At 42.6% G+C, this 18453-nt stretch overlaps 1 protein-coding gene across 4 annotated transcripts in view; it reads left to right on the top strand.

Moving 5' to 3' along the window:
* pgm3 (phosphoglucomutase 3) overlaps positions 1-18453 on the top strand; it is a 75459-nt gene that overhangs the window by 19399 nt on the left and 37607 nt on the right. For all 4 annotated transcript variants that reach the window (XM_078556820.1, XM_078556823.1, XM_078556822.1 and 1 more), the window contains exons 4-5: positions 6490-6557; positions 7049-7182. In XM_078556820.1, coding sequence (XP_078412946.1) covers positions 6490-6557; positions 7049-7182 — 202 coding nt within the window. The remainder of the gene's footprint in view (positions 1-6489; positions 6558-7048; positions 7183-18453) is intronic.

The raw sequence follows: 18453 nt of genomic DNA, 5'->3' as shown, positions 1-18453 counted from the left end.
CGCACCCTGCTTCCGGTAAGGACTCCATCCCATTCTCTCAGTTCCTTCGCCTCTGTCGCATCAGTTCTGATGATGCATGCCACTTTCCAAAACGGCACTTTTGATATGTCTTCCTTCTTCCTTAACTGAGGTTTCCCACACACTGTGGTTGACGGGGCCTTCAGCCGTGTCCGACCCATCTCCCGCGCCTCTGCCCTCACACCTTCCTCTCCCTCCCAGAACCATGATAGAGTCCCCCTTGTCTTCACTTTTCACCTCACTAGCCTCTGCATTCAAAGGATCATCCTCTGCCATTTCCACCAACTCTAGCATGATGCCACCACCAAACACTTTCCCTTCACCCCCCCCCACTGTCGGCATTCCATAGGGACCATTCCCTCTGGGTCCACTGGTCTATCACCCCCAACACCTCATCCCCCTCCCACAGCACCTTCCCATGCAATTGCAGAAGGTGCAACACCTGCCCCTTTATCTCCTCCCTCCTCATCTTCCAAGGGCCCAAACACTCCTTTCAGGTAAAGCAGAGCTTCACTTGCACCTTCTTCAATTTGGTCTACTGCATTCGCTGCTCCCCATGCAGTCTCCTCTACATTGGAGAGACCAAACGCAGACTGGGTGACTGCTTTGGGGAACACCTTCGGTCTGTCCGCAATCAAGACCTAGACCTTCCTGTTGCTTTGTCATTTCAACACCCCATCCTGCTCTCATGCCCACATGTCCGTCCTTGGCCTGCTGCAATGTTCCAGCGAAGCTCAACGCAAACTGGAGGAACAGCATCTCATCTTCCGATAAGGCACTTTACAGCCTTCCGGACTTAACATTGAGTTCAACATCTTCAGACCATGAACTCCCCTCTATCCTTGCCCCCTTTTTCATCCCCTTTTTTCAATATTCATTTTCATTTTTATTTTTGATCCATTTACTTTTATTTATTTTCATTTTTATTCATTGTTTTATCCCCACCTTGTATCCTATTTTCAATTTTTTTCCCCCACCATTGTCCTCTCCCCACACCCCAGCCCCACAAGGGCCATCTGTCACTTGTTCATGTTATTCTTTCCAGAGTGTTTACCCTTGTCTGCTATTATCACATTCTGCTTCCTGACCTTAATGCCACCATCAGCACCTCCTCTAGCCAGTACCACTATCATTAACACCCCTTTGTCCTTTTGTCCATGACATCTCTGGCAATCTCTCCTTTGCCTCCACCTATCACTGGCTTCTATCCAGCTTCGCCTGCTCCATCCCCCTTCAACAGTATACATTTCATCACATCTTTACTTCTCTTTAGCTCTGAAGAAGAGTCATACAGACTCGAAACATTAACTGTTTTTTTTCTCTCCACAGATGCTGTTAGACCTGCTGAGTTTTTCCAACATCTTCTGTTTTTGTTTCTTCTAAGGTAACAACTGCTCTTGTCAGTGCAAAATTTTACGTGGTGTAACTGTAAATTTACCTTCCTCAATGTTACTGCTCCCACCATGAAAACCTTCAAACAACTTTTATACAACCTGTCATCATAATTTACCCTTTAAGACCTGATACCACTCTGGTGAATCTGTACTGTATCCCTTCCCAGTCTAATATATCTTTCCTGAGGCTCAGTGCCTATAACCGAACTTTGTATTCCAGAAAGAGCCAGATCAAAGTTCTGTACAACTGAAGCATCACTTCCTGATGGTGATACAGTGCTTTACTTACTGGGTAACACAGTAATCATGGATTTAATCTTCATACCGACAGAGCAAACAAAATTTCTTACAGTAGCTTGGAGAACAAGTTCATGGAATGCATTCAAGATAGTTTTCCAAATCAATATGCAGAGGAACACACCAGTGAAAAGGCTTATTTTGTGCTAATATTATGCAATGAAAAAGGTTTAATTACAGCCTTTTAGTAAAAGAACATCTAAGGAAGAGTAACAATTGAATGGCTACTTCATAGAAGAAGGCCACTTAGTCTGTTGAGCCCATGCTGGCTCTCTGCAAATGCAACCTAGCTGGTCCCACTTTCCCCCACCCTTTCCTTGTATTTTTTTTACCTCTTCACATACTTGCCTAATTCCATGTTAAAAGCATCAATTGAATCTGCCACCACCACCATCACCCTTTCAAAAATAGTGCATTTTGAGTCATAATGACTCAAAAGAACATAAGAAATTGGAGCAGGAGAAGACCTTGATCTATTTGGCTCTTTGAGCCTGTTCCACCATTTAACAAGGTCATGGCTGATCTACCTCATCTCCACTTTCCTGCGCTATTGCCATTTCCCTTAATTTCCTTAGTACCCAAAAAATTATCTACCCCTGTATTGAATATACTGAGCATCCATAGCTCCCTATGATCTCCAAAGATTCACAACTATTTGAGTGAAGAAATTTGTCCTCATCTCTGTCCTAATTGCCCAGCCCTTTATCCTGAGACTGTGACCCCGTGTTTGAGGTTCCCCAATCAGAGAAATGTTTCTCAGTATCTACCTGGCCAAGCCCCTTAAGAATTATATGTTTCAATTAGATTACCCCTCATTCTCCTAAACTCCAGGGAATATGGGCCTTGTCTACTCAATCTTTCCTCAAAGGACAATCCCCTCATCCCAGGAACCAGTCTAGTGAACCTCCAGTGCAAGCTTTCGAGGGCAGGGGTTTGCAAGCTGCAGCTCTGGAACCACATGTGGCTTATTAAGGACTCAGTGTGTGGCACCTGACCTTGAGAAACTGAACCCATTTTGATGGTAATTAAATGGCTTGTTTTGTTTTGTTAAACTTTTATTTACATTGTACCTGTGGGAAAGTATCATTCAATTAACAACTTTTTGTAGAAAATCTTTAAAATGTTGTTGAAATATGTCTGTATTTTTCATTATTATTGGCATGTAAGTAACAGCGTTGCTGCTCTTAAGATATTGAGTTTTTGACTAAATTTTTATTAAGGCTGCCAATCTCTGTTCTCGGACAAGTATGTCCTTCCTTCAGTAAGGAGAACAAAACTATGCACTCACTGCTTAGAACATTTTTTTTCCTTCATGTTGCCATTAGTTCTTTGGCAGCCACCTTAACTCTGTCCGGCCTGGTTCTCGACCCTTCTGCCAAAGGGAATAATTTCTCTCCATCTCCTCGGTCCAAACACCTCATGATTTTGAGCAAATTTAGCACATTTCCCCTCAACCATCTCTGCTCTCAGGAGTGCTGAACTTCCTCATCCTTGGAATCATTGTAGTAATCTCGTCTGCACTCCCTCCAAGGCCTTCATAGCCTTCCTGAAGTGAAGTGTCTAGAATTGGATATGATACTTAGTTGTGGTCGGAGCAGTAGTTTATAGGAATTCATCACAACTTTCTTGCTTTTGTACTGTATAAAGCTCAGGATCCCATATGCTTTTTTAAACTGCTTTCTCAGCCTGTCCTGCCATTTGCGCACATATACCCCCAGGTCTCACTATTCTTGCGCCCTCTGTATTCTTTAGTTTATATTGCCTGCCCTTGTTCTTCATACCAAAATGTATTACTTTGCACTTCTTTGTCTTAAATTTCATCTGCCTATTTCACCAGACTGTCTATGCCCTCCTGAAGTATATGAGACATCCTTCTCACTGTTCACTGCATTTCCAATCCGCAGATAAGCATTGGTTTTAGTATCAACCCTTGGGGAATCACCACTACATACCCTCCTCCAGTCCAAATAACCATTCATCATTGCTCTCTCTTTCTAGTCCTTTAGTCAATTTCATATCCATGCTGCTACTGCCACTTTTATTCCATGGGCTTCAGCTTTGCTGACAAGCCTATTATATAACACTATCAAACACATTTTGGAAGTCCACTCACACCACATAACCCCATTGCTATCATTACCCCTCTTGACATTGCCCCAAAAACTCATTCGAGTTAAATATGATTTACCATTAACAAATCCGTTCCGGCTTTTCTTATTTAATACACACTGGTCCGATTTTGTCCCCGGTTATTGTTTCTAAAAGCTTTCTGACCATTAAGGTTAAAATGGGTGGTCTGTTGTTGCTGGGTTTGTCCTTGTAAACTTTTGAAAAAGGGTGTAACATTTGCAATTCTCCAGTGGTTTAGAACCGCCCATGTAAGAAAGATGGGATATTTGGCCAGTACTAATGCAATTTCCACCTTACTTTCCTCAACAACCTTGGATGCATCCCATTCAGTCCTGGTGACTTATCAACTTTACGTACAGCCAGCCTTTCTGATACCTGATCTTTATCAATTTCTAGCCCATCAATTAACCCAACTACCTCCTCTTCCACGGTTTTAAAAAAACAGATGCAAAGTACTCGTCTAGATCTCATCTCTGTCCTCTGCCTCCATGCACGGGTCCCAAATTGGCCCCACTCCTCCTCTTTTACAGTTCATACACCTATAGCGGTTGACTTTTTTGGATTTCCTTTTATGTTAGTTGTCTGTCTATTCTCATCCTCTCCTTTATCCTTACTCATTTCTCTTTCACTTCCCCTCTAATTTTGTTTATTCAGCCAGTTCTCGCTTATCAACATGACACCTGTAATATGTATACACTTTTCTTACTCCAATTTTCTATTCCTTTCATCATCAGGGAGCTCTGGTTATGATTGCCTTATCTTTCTCCCTTGTGAGGATGTTCCTAGACTGTACTCAAGTCATCACTTCTTTTGTAGCAGCCCATTGTTCAGTTAGTTTTGCTTGCCAATCTTTGATTCCAGTTTACCCTGGACAGATGTGTTCTCAACCCACTGAAATTGACTCTCTTCCATGTAAGTATTTCACTCTGGATTATTCTGTGTTCTTTTCCATAGCTAATGTTCATGGTACTATGATCGCTATACCCTAAATGTTCCCCCAACTGACATTTTCTCCATATGACCCTCCTCTTCCCAAAACCAAATCTAGTAATGCTTCCTTCCTCATTGGACCAGAACATAATGATGAAGGAAGTTTTTCTGAACACACTTCAGAAATTTGGACCCTCTCTGCCCTTTGTACAATCACATCCAAATCTGTATTTGGATAATTGAAGTCCCCCATTATCACTACTTTATAGTTCTTGCAACTCTCTGTAATTTCCTGCAAGTTTGCTCCTCCATTTCCTCTCCACTTGGCAGTGGCCTATATAATACAGCCAGTAGTGCAATGGCACTGAGCCCATGGACTTCGCGGGTTTTGTTAGGGCAATGTGCTGTGAATGTGCCCCCTTCTCCTCAACATAAGAATGTGAGCTCATGCTCCACCGACTGAGCCTGCGAGCACGTGTGTGCGCCCCCCGACTTGATACTGCAAGCACAGGAGTGTGCTGCCACCACCCCCAACTGAGTAAGTGGGTGCGCCCCTGACTGAGTCTGAAAGCATAAACACGTCCTCCCCAGCAACTGAGCCTGCAAGTGTATGCATCCTCCCAATGACTGAGCCTGCGAGTGTGATCCCCCGACTGAGCTTACAAGTGCACGTGTGCTCAGCAACAACTCTGTGCATAACGCTTCTCTCCCCCTGACTTGCGGATGACACAAAGATTGGCCGGGTGGTTAACAATGAGGTTGAGTGTCTTGGGCTATGGGAAGATATAAACGGGATGGTCAAATGGGCAGATAAGTGGCAGATGGAATTTAACCCTGAAAAGTGTGAGGTGATACACTTTGGAAGGAGTAATTTGACAAGGAAGTATTCAATGAATGGCATGGCACTAGGAAGTTCTGAGAAACAAAGGGACCTTGGCGTGTGTGTCCATAGATCTTTGAAGGCGGGGGGGCATGTTAGTGGGGTGGTGAAAAAGGCATATGGGACACTTGCCTTTATCAATCGAGGCACAGATTACAAAAGTAGGGAGGTCATGTTGGAGTTGTATAGAACCTTGGTAAGGCGACAGCTGGAGTACTGTGTGCAGTTCTGGTCGCCACATTATAGGAAGGATGTGATTGCACTGGATGGGGTGCAGAGGAGATTCACCAGGATGTTGCGTGGGATGAAACATTTAAGTTATGAAGAGAGGTTGGATAGACTTGGGTTGTTTTCGTTGGAGCAGAGAAGACTGAGAGGCATCCTGATCGAGGTGTACAAGTTTATGAGGGGCATGGACAGGGTGGATAGGGAGAAGCTGTTCCCCATAGTTGAAGGGTCAGTCACAAGGGGACATAAGTTCAAGGTGAGGGGCAGGAGGTTTAGGGGGGATGTGAGGAAAAACCTTTTACCCAGAGGGTGGTGATGATCTGGAATGCACTGCCTGGGAGGTGGGTTGCCTCACATCCTTTAAAAAGTACCTGGATGAGCACTTGGCATGTCATAACATTCAAGGCTATGGGCCAGGTGCTGGTAAATGGGATTAGGTAGGCAGGTCAGATGTTTCTCATGTGTTGGTGCAGAGTCGATGGGCCGAAGGGCTTCTTCTGCACTCTGTGATTCTGTGACTGAGCCTGCAGTTTAATGGCGCTTCTGTTGACCTCTGCTTGTATAGTTGTTCAGAACCTGTAATTTTGTGTTCTGTATGTCTTTTATCTTCAGGCCCAGTAGCCAAAAACTTGCCCAAGCTGTTGTTGATGGGGTGACTGCCTTAGGTGGAACTTACCAAGGTATGTGCAAAGTTAGGATAACAGTTGTACTTTCAGAAAATGATATTGACATCTGTATTTACTTGTGTCAAAACATGAATGTTTACAATTTCTTAAGTTCAGCATCCCAATGCACATATGTATACACTGGATAATGACTTAAAGATACAAATACTTCTGTATTGCATACATAATGTTGACACACAAAAGAGTGCAAATGACACACTGAGTGTCAGAATTTGATAATGGTATCCCAACCAGCTCTGGCTGCTGTCATTTGAAATTCAATATAAAATGTTCAGCCAATCAGACTGCTCTTTGCAAATGCTATTATCAACAGGTTTTAAAGTCTTTTCTTATTAGCAATTTGGATCACATTGTGCTGTCTCAAGTTCACATGGCAGGGCCCTCTGATATTGTTTTCTTGAACCTGCCAGAAAATGACAGGTGAAATCGAGAGGATGGCATTGCTGAGCTGTTAATATTAAATTATATGATTCTGTTTATTGTAGACTATGGCCTTGTAAGCACCCCACAGCTGCATTATATGGTCTGCTGTTGGAATACCATGGAGCGATATGGGACTGCTACAGTTGAAGGATATTACCGGAAACTTTCTCAGGCTTTTATTGCCCTGACTAAGCAGGTACTTTTATTATCTATAGGAAGAGTTAATGGTTTAGAGAAATAATGTTGAGGCTAAAACGAATACCCTGTGCGAGATATCAAATAAAAGCTAAACTCTGTACTAGACAGGCAGGATTATCCTTTAGGTAACAGCTACGCCAGTGCCGTAAAGATTTGCTCACTACAAATTGATCATTGCTGAATCTGGTGCTGTTCCCAAGTAACATTGTCCATGCTTTTCTGATCAATAGTAGTTTGTTTTGATTTGCAACAACGATGCTTCGCTTAAAAAAAAATGACCTTTTTTGGCCAGATATAATCAACATTCATTAAATAGTGCTGCAGTATCAAAGGCTTTGGGTAAAATAAAAGCAAAATGCTGGAAAAACTCAGCCAGTCTGTCAGCATCTATGGAGAGAGAAACAGAGTTAGGGTTTCAGGTCCAATTTGACTCTCGTTCGGCTTTGGTTACACTGTGCTACCAATCTACGCCTGATGCAGAGCTATAAGATGCCTGTTCTGAGACCTGGCTGCTAATCATATTCTACTGGCAGGAACAAGCATTGTGTGCACATGTACGTTTTTAAAGTTTCCAGCATGTGAAAGGAAGCATTCACTTTCTCAATATTAAGAGACACTAAAGCAAGTTAATAAAGTGCTAGGAGATTTCAACAAAATGCTGTGGATGTGTGCTCCACTTGGTGTCTGAGGGACACTTAACCACTGTTGCAAAATCAGATTGGGGCTAAGACTCTGGACTTGAATAAAGTGATAATTTTTGTGGTGCTGTGAAGCAGAAACCACTTTGTGATGATGCAGAAGGTACAGTATCCTAAAGACCTTTGGAAGAAATGCATAGAAATTTAGAGTTTGCATGAATCTTAACATAGTTGAATTGGTTTTCCAGAAACAATATGATTGTCTCCTAGGTAGCATCTGACCCTGTCTTGAGAATTTCTGGCGCAGTGTATAAATTTGGTACTTTGCATCTAGAATTATACAACACTGTATTAATTGTTAAACTTTTAAACAAGCTGCAGTTCAGGAGATTATGCCTAGAAAAAGGTTTGAATAATAACCAATTATAGGTATACTGGCACGTGTATTCCACTTTGGTAATTCAGTATTTTATAGAAATATAGAAAAGGCACAATGCATTGCAAAAATATTGAACTGTACATCAGTTAAATCAAAGTCATAAATAAACAGCAGTACTTGTATTTCAAACCATTCATGATATTGCTCCCTATTTTTTATAACACTTTTTAAATTTCATCTAATCGTATCTTCCCTTGCAGGCAATCTTGCCTCATTGTGCCCTTCATCTCTCCTCTTAATTTCAAGGTATTAGAGACTGGGTTGTGCTCACATAGCAACTAAAATCTGATTAAATATCTGACATTTGCTTAGACACTTAGCTATTCCCTTCATTTCTGGGCTACTCTTTATTTTCTCTCCTTTATTTATATTGCCACATTCTTTCCTTCTGTTAACTCTATGATGGACTCTAGTTCTGCAGATGGCACTTAGTTTTTGGCGCCGTGCTCAGTTGGCCACTATTGATATGTAGAGCTTGATTGTGAGTATTATTCAACAGCAGAAGGACCACAACCAAGTTCATTCTATTTTTCACCTGATATAAAAGTATGCAGGCTTCATACTTGCATTTGCACACATCTGGTACATGTCACTGGGTAGTGATCAGGAGTTGTTGACGTTTTCTGCTTTCAAGGTTGAAGTCACCAGGATCAATCCTGGGAGCTCAACTATTCACTGTCATTCTGCTGATCCATTGTACTGCTTCTAGACAGGCCATTGTAAAATTGTGTTAAGTTAGCACATTTATTTTTTAATTATTGACCCGGAGAGTTCAACTTTGCATCTTAGCCAAATGTTAACCAGACCAGGTATTTCTTCCTGGCCTCTGAAATACTCTTCTCTAAACGTAACTTCCTCGATTGCATGGTAGTTCTGTCTAAGATTTGCCCAAAACGTTGGTTTATTAATTTCCAAAATCACCCTCCTTGAACATGTGATGTTAGTCTGTGATAGTTCGTTATTGTCTTTTTCTCTAAGATCACAAGGAGCATGGCTAATATTTACCTAAATTCTAATTCTAATTTCTCTTGTTGGGCTAGGGCTGTTGAAAATTAAGAGGTCAAGTCTAGTTGTAAATTGGATAGCTATTGTAAAGCACAGTGATCTAGTTATGTCAGTCACTTAACACATTCAGCCAAGCAAACTCAGAATTAGAAGTTCACTTTTGTTGGGTCATAGCAGAAAAACCAGGTCAATAGGATAAATTTGCTAAGAGGAGGGAGAAACAATGCTCAGGTTGGCATTACTAAAATCACTGAACATAAACTTGGTATAAATTGGGTCTAGTACAATTCTGGTTGTCATTATATTTACCACTGTAGATGGTAGCAGTATTAATATAACAAAAAACAAAGGGCCTTTTTTAGCAAAGTTATTGCTAAATTTTGCGATTTGGCAATGGGGAATCTCACAACAAAATCTTCTGAGACAAAACATCATGCATTGAAGATCAATTGATGTAGAAACATCATAATAAGAGCAGGAGTAGGTCATTCGGCCCTTCAAGCCTGTTTCGCCATTCAATGTGAACATGGCTGTTCCTCTATCTCAACACCACACTCCTCTCCCCATACCCCTTGATGCCTCTAGAGTCTAGAAATCTATTTCCTCCTTAAATATATTCAGTGACTTGGCCTCCACAACCCTCTGTGGTAGAGAATCCCACAGGTTTACCAAACTGAGTGAAGAAATTTCTCCTTATCTTAGCCCTAAATGACCTAACCTGTATCCTGAGACTGTGACTTTTCATTCTATAACCCCCCCAGCTAGATAGAGAATTGGTTATTGATCCCCTCTCATTCTTCTAAACTCCAGTGAATACAGGCCTAGTCGACCCAATCTCTCCTTATACGACAATCCTGTCATCGCAGGAATCAGTCTGGTGAGCCTTTGATGCACTCCCTCTATGGCAAGTGTATCCTTTCTTAGGTAAGGAGACCAAAACAGCACACACTACTCCAGGTGTGGCCTTACCAAGGCCTGTACAGCTGCAGCAAGACACCCTTGCTCCTATACTCAAGTCCTGTTGCAATGAAGGCTAACATACCATTTTCTGCCTTAACTGCTTGCTGCACCTGCATGCTTGCTTTCAGTGATTGGTGTACAAAGGCATCCAGGTCCCTTTGTACATCAACATTTCCCAACCTATCACCATTTAAATAATACTCTGCCATTCTGTTTTTTCCTACTGAAGTGGATAACTTCACGCTTATCCACATTATACTGCATCTGCCATGTGTTTGTCCATTCACTCAACTTGTCTAAATCGCCTTGAAGCTTCTTAACATCCTGCTCACCACTCACATTCCCACCAAGTTTAGTGTCATCAGCAAACTTGGAAATATTACATTTGGTTCCCTCATCCAAATCATTGATATTGTGAATAGCTCGGGCCCAAGCACTGATCCCTGCGGTACCCCACTAGTCATTGCCTGCCATTCTGAAAAAGACCCATTTATTCCAACTGTTTCCTGTCTGCTAACCAATTCTCAATCCATGCCAATATATTACCCTCAATCCCATGTGCTTTAATTTTGCACACTAACCTCTTATGTGGGGCTTTATCAAAAGCTTTTTGAAAATCCAAATACACCACATCCATTTGTTCTCCTTTATCTATCCTGTTTGTTACGTCCTCAAAAAAACCTCCAGTAGGTTTGTCAAACGTGATTTCCCTTTCCTAAATCCATGTCTAATCCCATTGATATTTTCAAAGTGTCCTGCTATCATATCCTTTATTAGAGACTCTAGCATTTTCCCTACGACTGATGTTAGGCTAAACGGTAATTCCCTGTTTTGTCCCCCCACCACCCCCATCTTTTTGAAATTGTGGGGTTACATTAGCTACACTCCAATCTGCCAGGACTGTTGCAGAATCTACAGAATTTTGGAAGGTGACAACCAACGCATCTACTATTTCCATGTCCACCTCCTTTAGTACCCTTGAATGTAGATTATCAGGCCCTGGAGATTTAACGGCTTTCAGCCCCATTAATTTCTCCAGCATTTTTTTTTTTAGTAATACTAATTTCCTGAAATTCCTCATTCTCACTAAACCGTTGGCTCCCTAGCATTTCGAGGCCGTTTTAATTTGAAAGGTAATTAACTTTGGCTGCAATCAGATACTTGAGATGTCAGGATTGCCATTTAAAGTTACAGTGAGTGGACCATATGTCTGAAGTAGTCAGTTGTTGACTGTGCTAGCTGATAACTTCCCTAAGATTGCTCCAATGGTCAGGTGCAGCACCCTGAGTAGGTGAATTGGAGGTAAATGCCAGATGGATCCAAACAAAGTCATGTGAGGTAGTAATTTCTCTGGCTAGAATGATCAAGTATGTTATACTGTCTGAATGCTAGGAGCTCGCTCCATTTTTCTGCATGTGTTCATGCTTCAGTAACTTAATGAACTGTGAACGCTATGGACAAGCTTTGGAATTGTCTTTTTGGAGTCAATATTAAACTGGTATACAATAAATCAACAGAAATTTCAGGAATTGGATAAAAGGATCAAACAAAAATGAGTTGAGGAGAAGGAAGAATGGTTGAACAAAAGATGCGAAGGAATAGAAAAATCTGAAAACACAGACTCTAGAACAATGCATAAAGACTTTAAGGAAATCATAGGAAAAGCTGGATGTATATCTGGCAGATGTATCAAAGGTAAACATAGGGAACTTATCATGGAAAGGGACCAAGTGTTTGCAAGATAGACTGAATACATAATAGACTTATTTGAGGACAACAGACGAGAAGAAAAGCCAACAATTAAAAAAAGCATGGATTGTCCAAAGATCATGAAAGAGGATGCAAGAACAGCAAGACGAACAAACTAATAGCAGCAGAAGTAGGCTATTCAGCCCCACGAGCCTGCTTCGCCATTGAATAAGATCATGGATGATCTGTTTGTGTTTTGAATTCCACATTCCCATCGACCCCCGATTAAGCTTGTATTCTTGTTAGGCAAAGGAATCAACCTACCTCTGCCTTAAAAATATTCAGTGACCCCCACCTCTACTGCCTTAGGAGGCAGAGAGTTCCAAAGTTGCACAACTCTATGAGAGAAAAAAAATCCCCTTATCTCTGTCCTAAAAGGGTAACCCCTAATTTTTAAACAGTGCCCCCTTGTTCTGGACTCACCCACCTTCTCAATACCATTCAGGATCTTTTATACTTCAAGCAAGTCACCTCTCAATCTTCTAAACTCCAGTGGAAACAAGCCCAGTCTATTCAACTTTCCTCGTAAGGCAGCCCGCTCATTCCAGGTATCAATCTAGTAAACCTCCTCTGAACCACCTCCAATGCATTTGCATCCTTCCTTAAGTAAGGAGACCAAAGCTGCACACTCTATTAGAGATGTAGTCTCACCAATGCCCTGTATAACAGAAGCATAACATCCTTACTTTTATGTACAATTCGTCTTGTCATAAAGGATAGTATTTCATTAGCCTTCTTAATTATTTGCTGTGCCTGCAAACTAACTTTTTGTGGCTCATGCACTAGAACATCTTGATCCCTCTGCACCTCAGAATTTTGCAGATATTCTCTGCTAATTAATACTCTGCTTTTTTATTCTTCCCGCCAAAGTGACCAGCTGCACGTTTCCCTACATTATATCCACCTGCCAGATTTTTGCCCACTCACTCAACTATCTATATCAGTCTGCAACCTCCTTATGTCCTCTTTACAACATATTTTCCTACCTATCTTTGTGTCATCTGCAAATTTAACTACCATGCCTTCACTGCCAATAAATAAGATGAAAAACAATAAAGCCAAAGGCCCATGTGCAATAGCCACCGAACAAATTAAAAGTTTAAAAGACTTTGGAATAGACAAACTGACTCTCATCTTTATTGAAGTTTACAAAGAGGGAGAAATCCCAGAAGACTTAAGTAAATCAATATTTACTGCGCTCCCTAAAAAAACCCAGAGCAATTAAATGTGAACTCCATCACACAATCAGCTTGACCTTCGAGTACTGATGATTAGGGTCAGGAGTAAGATAAAGTCAGAAATTTCAACTCTTCAATGTGATTTTGTAGAAGATAGAGGAACAAGAGTGCTATCTTTATGGAATGCATACGATCAGAATGAGCCATCGAGATGAAAAAATATGCATTTGTGTTTTATTTCCATTTATTCATGATGTGGGCGTCGCTGGTTAGGCCAGCATTTGTGCCCGAACCTAATTGCTCTTGAGAAGGTGGTTGTGTGCTGCCTTCCTGAACTGCTGCAGTGATGTAGGTACTCCCACAATGCTGTTAGGGAAGGATTCCAGGATTTTGACAGTGAAGGAATTGGCTGGTGAGTGGCTTTGAGGGGAACTTCTAGGTGGTAGTGTTCCCATGTGCCTGCTGCCCTTGCCCTTCTAGATGGTAGTGGTTGTGGGTTTGGAAGGTGCGGTCTACAGAGGTTGGGTGAATTCCTGCAGTGCATCTTGTGGATGCTACAACTTCTGCCACTGTGCGTCATGGTGGAGGGAGTGAATGTTTGTGGATGGGGTGCCAATCAAGTGGGCTGCTTTTTCCTGGATGGTGTCAAACTTCTCGAGTATTGTTGGAGCTGCACTCATCCAGGCATGTGGAGAATATTCCATCACACTCCTGACTTGTGCCTTCTAGATAGTGGACGGGCTTTGGGGAGTCAGGAGGTGATTTACCCGCTGCAGGATACTTAGCCTCTGACCTGCTCTTGTAGCCACATATTTACATGTGTAGCCCAGTTCAGTTTCTGGTCAATGGTAACCCCCAGGATGTTGATAGTGGGGGATTCTGCAATAGTAATGCCATTGAATGTCAAGGGGCGATGGCTAGATTCCCTCTTGTTGCAGATGGTCATTGCCTGGCACTTATGAGGCACAAATGTTACTTGCCACTTGTCAGCCCAAGCCTGGATATTGCCCAGGTCTTGCTGCATTTGGTCATGGACTGCTTCAGTATCTGAGGAGTTGCAAATAGTGCTGAACATTGTGCAATCATCAGCGAGCATCCCCACTTCTGACCATACGATGAAAGGAAGGTCATTGACTAAGCAGCTGAAGATGGTTGGGTCTAGAACACTACCTCGAGGAACTCCAGTGATGTCCTGGAACTGAGATGATTGACCTCCAACAACCACAACCATCTTAGACCACCAACTAGTGGGAACGATGTAGAGGAACAAATCTGCAGGGAAATTACAGAGAGGTGCAAACATTATAGAGCAGTTATAATTGGGGATTTTAATTACCCGCATATAGAACAAAGAAAAGTACAGCACAGGAACAGGCACGTCAGTCCTCCAAGCCTGCACCAATCATATTGCCCGTTAACTAAAACATTTTGCACTTCCGGGGTCCGTATCCCTCTATTCCCATCCTATTCACGTATTTGTCAAGCTGCCTCTTAAACACCACTATCGTACCTGCTTCCACCACCTCCTCTGACAGTGAATTCCAGACACTCACTACCCTCTGTGTAAAAAAACTTGCCCCGCACATCTCCTCTATAGTTTTCTCCTCTCACCTTAAATCTATGTCCCCTAGTAATTGACTCTTCCACCCTGGGAAAAAGCTTCTGCCTATCTACTCTGTCCATGCCACTCATAATTTTGTAAACTTCTATCAAGTCGCCCCTCAATCTCCGTCGCTCTAATGAGAACAATCCGAGTTTCTCCAACCTCTCCTCATAGCTAATAACCTCAAGACCAGGCAGCATCCTGGTAAACCTCCTCTGCACCCTCTCCAACGCCTCCATATCCTTCTGGTAATGTGGTGACCAGAATTGCACGCAATATTCCAAGTGTGGCCTAACCAAGGTTCTATACAGCTGCAGCATGACTTCCCAGCTTTTATACGCATTACCCCTGCCAATGAAGGCAAGCATGCCATATGCCTTCCTGACTACCTTATCCACCTGCATTGCCACTTTCAGTGACCTGTGGACCTGTACACCCAGATCCCTCTGCCTATCAATGCACTTAAGGGTTCTGCCATTTACTGTATAATTCCTACCTGTATTAGACCTTCCAAAATGCATTACCTCGCATTTGTCCGGATTATACTCCATGTGCCATTTCTCTGCCCAAGTCTCCAACCGATCTATATCCCATCGTATTCTTTGACAATCCTCTTCACTATCTGCAACTCCTCCAACCTTAGTGTCATCTGCAAACTTACTAATTAGCCCAGTTACATTTTCCTCCAAATCATTTATGTATTCTACAAACAGCAAAGGTCCCAGCGCTGATCCCTGCGGAACTCCACTAGTCACAGCTCTCCATTCAGAAAAGCACCCTTCCACTGCTACCTTCTGTCTTCTATGACCAAGCCAATTCTGTACCCATCTTGCCAGCTCACCTCTGATCCCATGCGACTTTACCTTCTGTACCAGTCTGCCATGAGGGACCTTGTCAAAGGCCTTACTGAAATCCATGTAGATAACATCCACTGCCCCCCTCCATCGTCGATAATCTTTGTCACTTCCTCGAAAAACTCGATCAAGTTAGTGAGACACGACCTCCCCTTCACAAAACCATGCTGCCTCTCACTAATACGCCCATTTGCTTCCAAATGGTAGTAAATCCTGTCACGAAGAATCTTCTCCAATAATTTCCCTACCACTGATGTAAGGCTCACCGGCCTGCAATTTCCTGGATTATCCCTGCTACCCTTCTTAAACAATGGAACAACATTGGCCATTCTCCAGTCCTCTGGGACCTCACCCGTAGCCAGTGAGGATACAAAGATTTCTGTCATGGCCCCAGCAATCTCCTCCCTTGCCTCCCTCAGGACTCTGGGATAAATCCCATCTGGCCCTGGGGACTTATCCACCTTAATATTCTTCAAGACGCCTAACACCTCCTCTCTTTTGATCTCAACATTATCCATGCTATCTACACACTCTTCCCTAGACAAATCGACTGCTAAGTCCTTCTCTTTGGTGAATACTGTTCAGAAGTATCCATTTAGTATCTCTCCCATTTCTTCTGGCTCCACACACAGATTCCCACCTCTGTCCCTGAGTGGGCCTATCCTTTCCATGGCTACCCTCTTGCTTTTTACATATGTATACAAGCCCTTTGGATTTTCCTTAATCCTGATTGCCAATGACTTTTCATGACCCTTTTTAGCCCTCCTGACTCCTTGCTTAAGTTTCTTCCTACTTTCTTAATATTCTCCACAGGCTTCATCTGTTCCCAGCCTTCTAGTCCTTATGAATGCTTCCCTTTTCTTTTTGACTAATCTCACAATATCCTTTGTTATCCAAGATTCCTGAAACTTGCCATCTTATCCTTCATCCTAGCAGGAACATGCCGGTCCTGAATTCTTATCAACTGACGTTTGAAAGCTCCCCACATGTCAGTTGTTGATTTGCCCTCAAACATCCACCTCCAGTCTAGATTCCTCAGTTCCTGCCTAATATTGTTATAATTAGCCTTCCCCCAATTAAGCACCTTAACCTGAGGACTCCTGTTATCCTTATCCTCCAGTACCTTGAAACTTACTGACTTATGGTCACTTTTCCCGAAATGCTCCCCTACGGAAACTTCGACCACCTGGCCGGGTTCATTCCCTAATACCAGGTCCAGTATTGCCCCTTCCCTAGTTGGACTATCTACATATTGTCTCGGGAAGCCCTCCTGGACGCACCTTACAAATTCTGCACCATCCAAACCCCTAGCACTAAGTGATTCCCAGTCAATAAAGGGAAAGTTAAAATACCCACCACAACAACCCTATTGCTTTTACATCTTTCCAAAATCTGCCTACATAACTGTTCCTCAATCTCCCGCCGGCAATTGGGAGGCCTATAGTAAACCCCCAACATTGTGACTGCACCCTTCCTATTCCGGAGCTCTACCCATATTGCCTCGCTGCATGAGCCCTCCGAGGTATCCTCCTGTCGTACAGCTGTGATATTCCCCTTAACCAGCAGTGCAGCTCCCCTACCTCTTCTACATCCCTCTCTACCCTGCCTGAAACATCTAAATCCTGGAACGTTTATCTGCCAATCCTGTCCATCCTTCAACCAAATCTCTGTAATAGCAATAACATCATAGTCCCAAGTACTAATCCAAGCTCTAAGCTCATCTGCCTTGCCTGTTATACTTCTCGCATTGAAACAAATGCATTTCAGACCCCCGGTCCCACTGTGTTCAGTAATTTCTCCCTGCCTGCCCTTCCTCTTAGTCCTACTGGCCATATTCACTGGTTCCCAATATAGATTGGGATAGTGGTCGTGTAAAGGGCAGCGAGGAGCAAGAGTCCCTAGAATGTGTTCAGGAGAATTTTCTACAGCATTATCTATCCAGTTCAACAAGAAAGGAGGCTTGGTTCTTGGAAATGAGGTGGGCCAAGTAGATCAAGTGTCAGTGAGAGAACATCTAGGAGATGGTGACCATTCCATCAAAAGGTTTTGAATGACGGTAGAATAGGACAATGGGCAGCCCAGAGCAAGAATAATTAACTGGGGGAGAGCCAACTTCAACGGGGCAAGAACAGAGCTGAGCCGGATAGTCTGGAACCAAAGGTCGGTGGGAAAAACTGTAGCTGAACAATGAGCTTACCTTCAAAGACAAAATGGTTCAGGCAAGGTATATTCCCTCAAAAGAGAAAGGTAGGGCCAACAAATCCAGAGCTCCCTCGATGAAAAAGGAGTTTGAAATTAAGATAAAAAAGAACAAGTGTGCTTGTGACAGTGTCAGATAGAAAATACAATTGAGGACCAAAGTCAATACAGAAGGTTCAGAGGAGAGGTGAAGAAGTAAATAAGAGAAGCGAAGAGGGAATATAAGAAAAGACTGGCAACATAAAGGAGAATCCCAAAGTCTTCTATCGGCATATAAATAGTAAAAGGGTGGTAAAAGGAGTGGGGTCGATTCGGTACTAAAAGGGGGATTTACACATGCAGGTAGGGGGTATGGCACTTTTCATCTATCTTTACCAAGGAAGTACATGCTACCCAGCCATGGTGACAGAGGAGGAAACTCTGTCACTAGAAGGGTTCAAAATTGATAAGGAGAAGGTATTGAATGAACTGTTGGTATTTAAAGTTGACAAAGCACCGGCATATTGAAGGAATTGAGAGTGTTAAGTGCAGGGGCACTGGCCATAATCTTTCAGTCTTCGCTATACTCAGAGAAAGTGCCAGAGGACTGGAGGATTGAAAACATTATGCCCTTGTTCAAAAAAGGTTGTAAGGATAAGCCAAAC

This window comes from Cetorhinus maximus, chromosome 14 (genome assembly GCF_964194155.1).
Source record: "Cetorhinus maximus chromosome 14, sCetMax3.hap1.1, whole genome shotgun sequence".
In the NCBI taxonomy this organism is placed as follows: domain Eukaryota; kingdom Metazoa; phylum Chordata; class Chondrichthyes; order Lamniformes; family Cetorhinidae; genus Cetorhinus; species Cetorhinus maximus.
The sequence above is the reverse complement of the archived record's forward strand: the minus strand, read 5'-3'. Positions and strand labels throughout refer to the sequence as shown.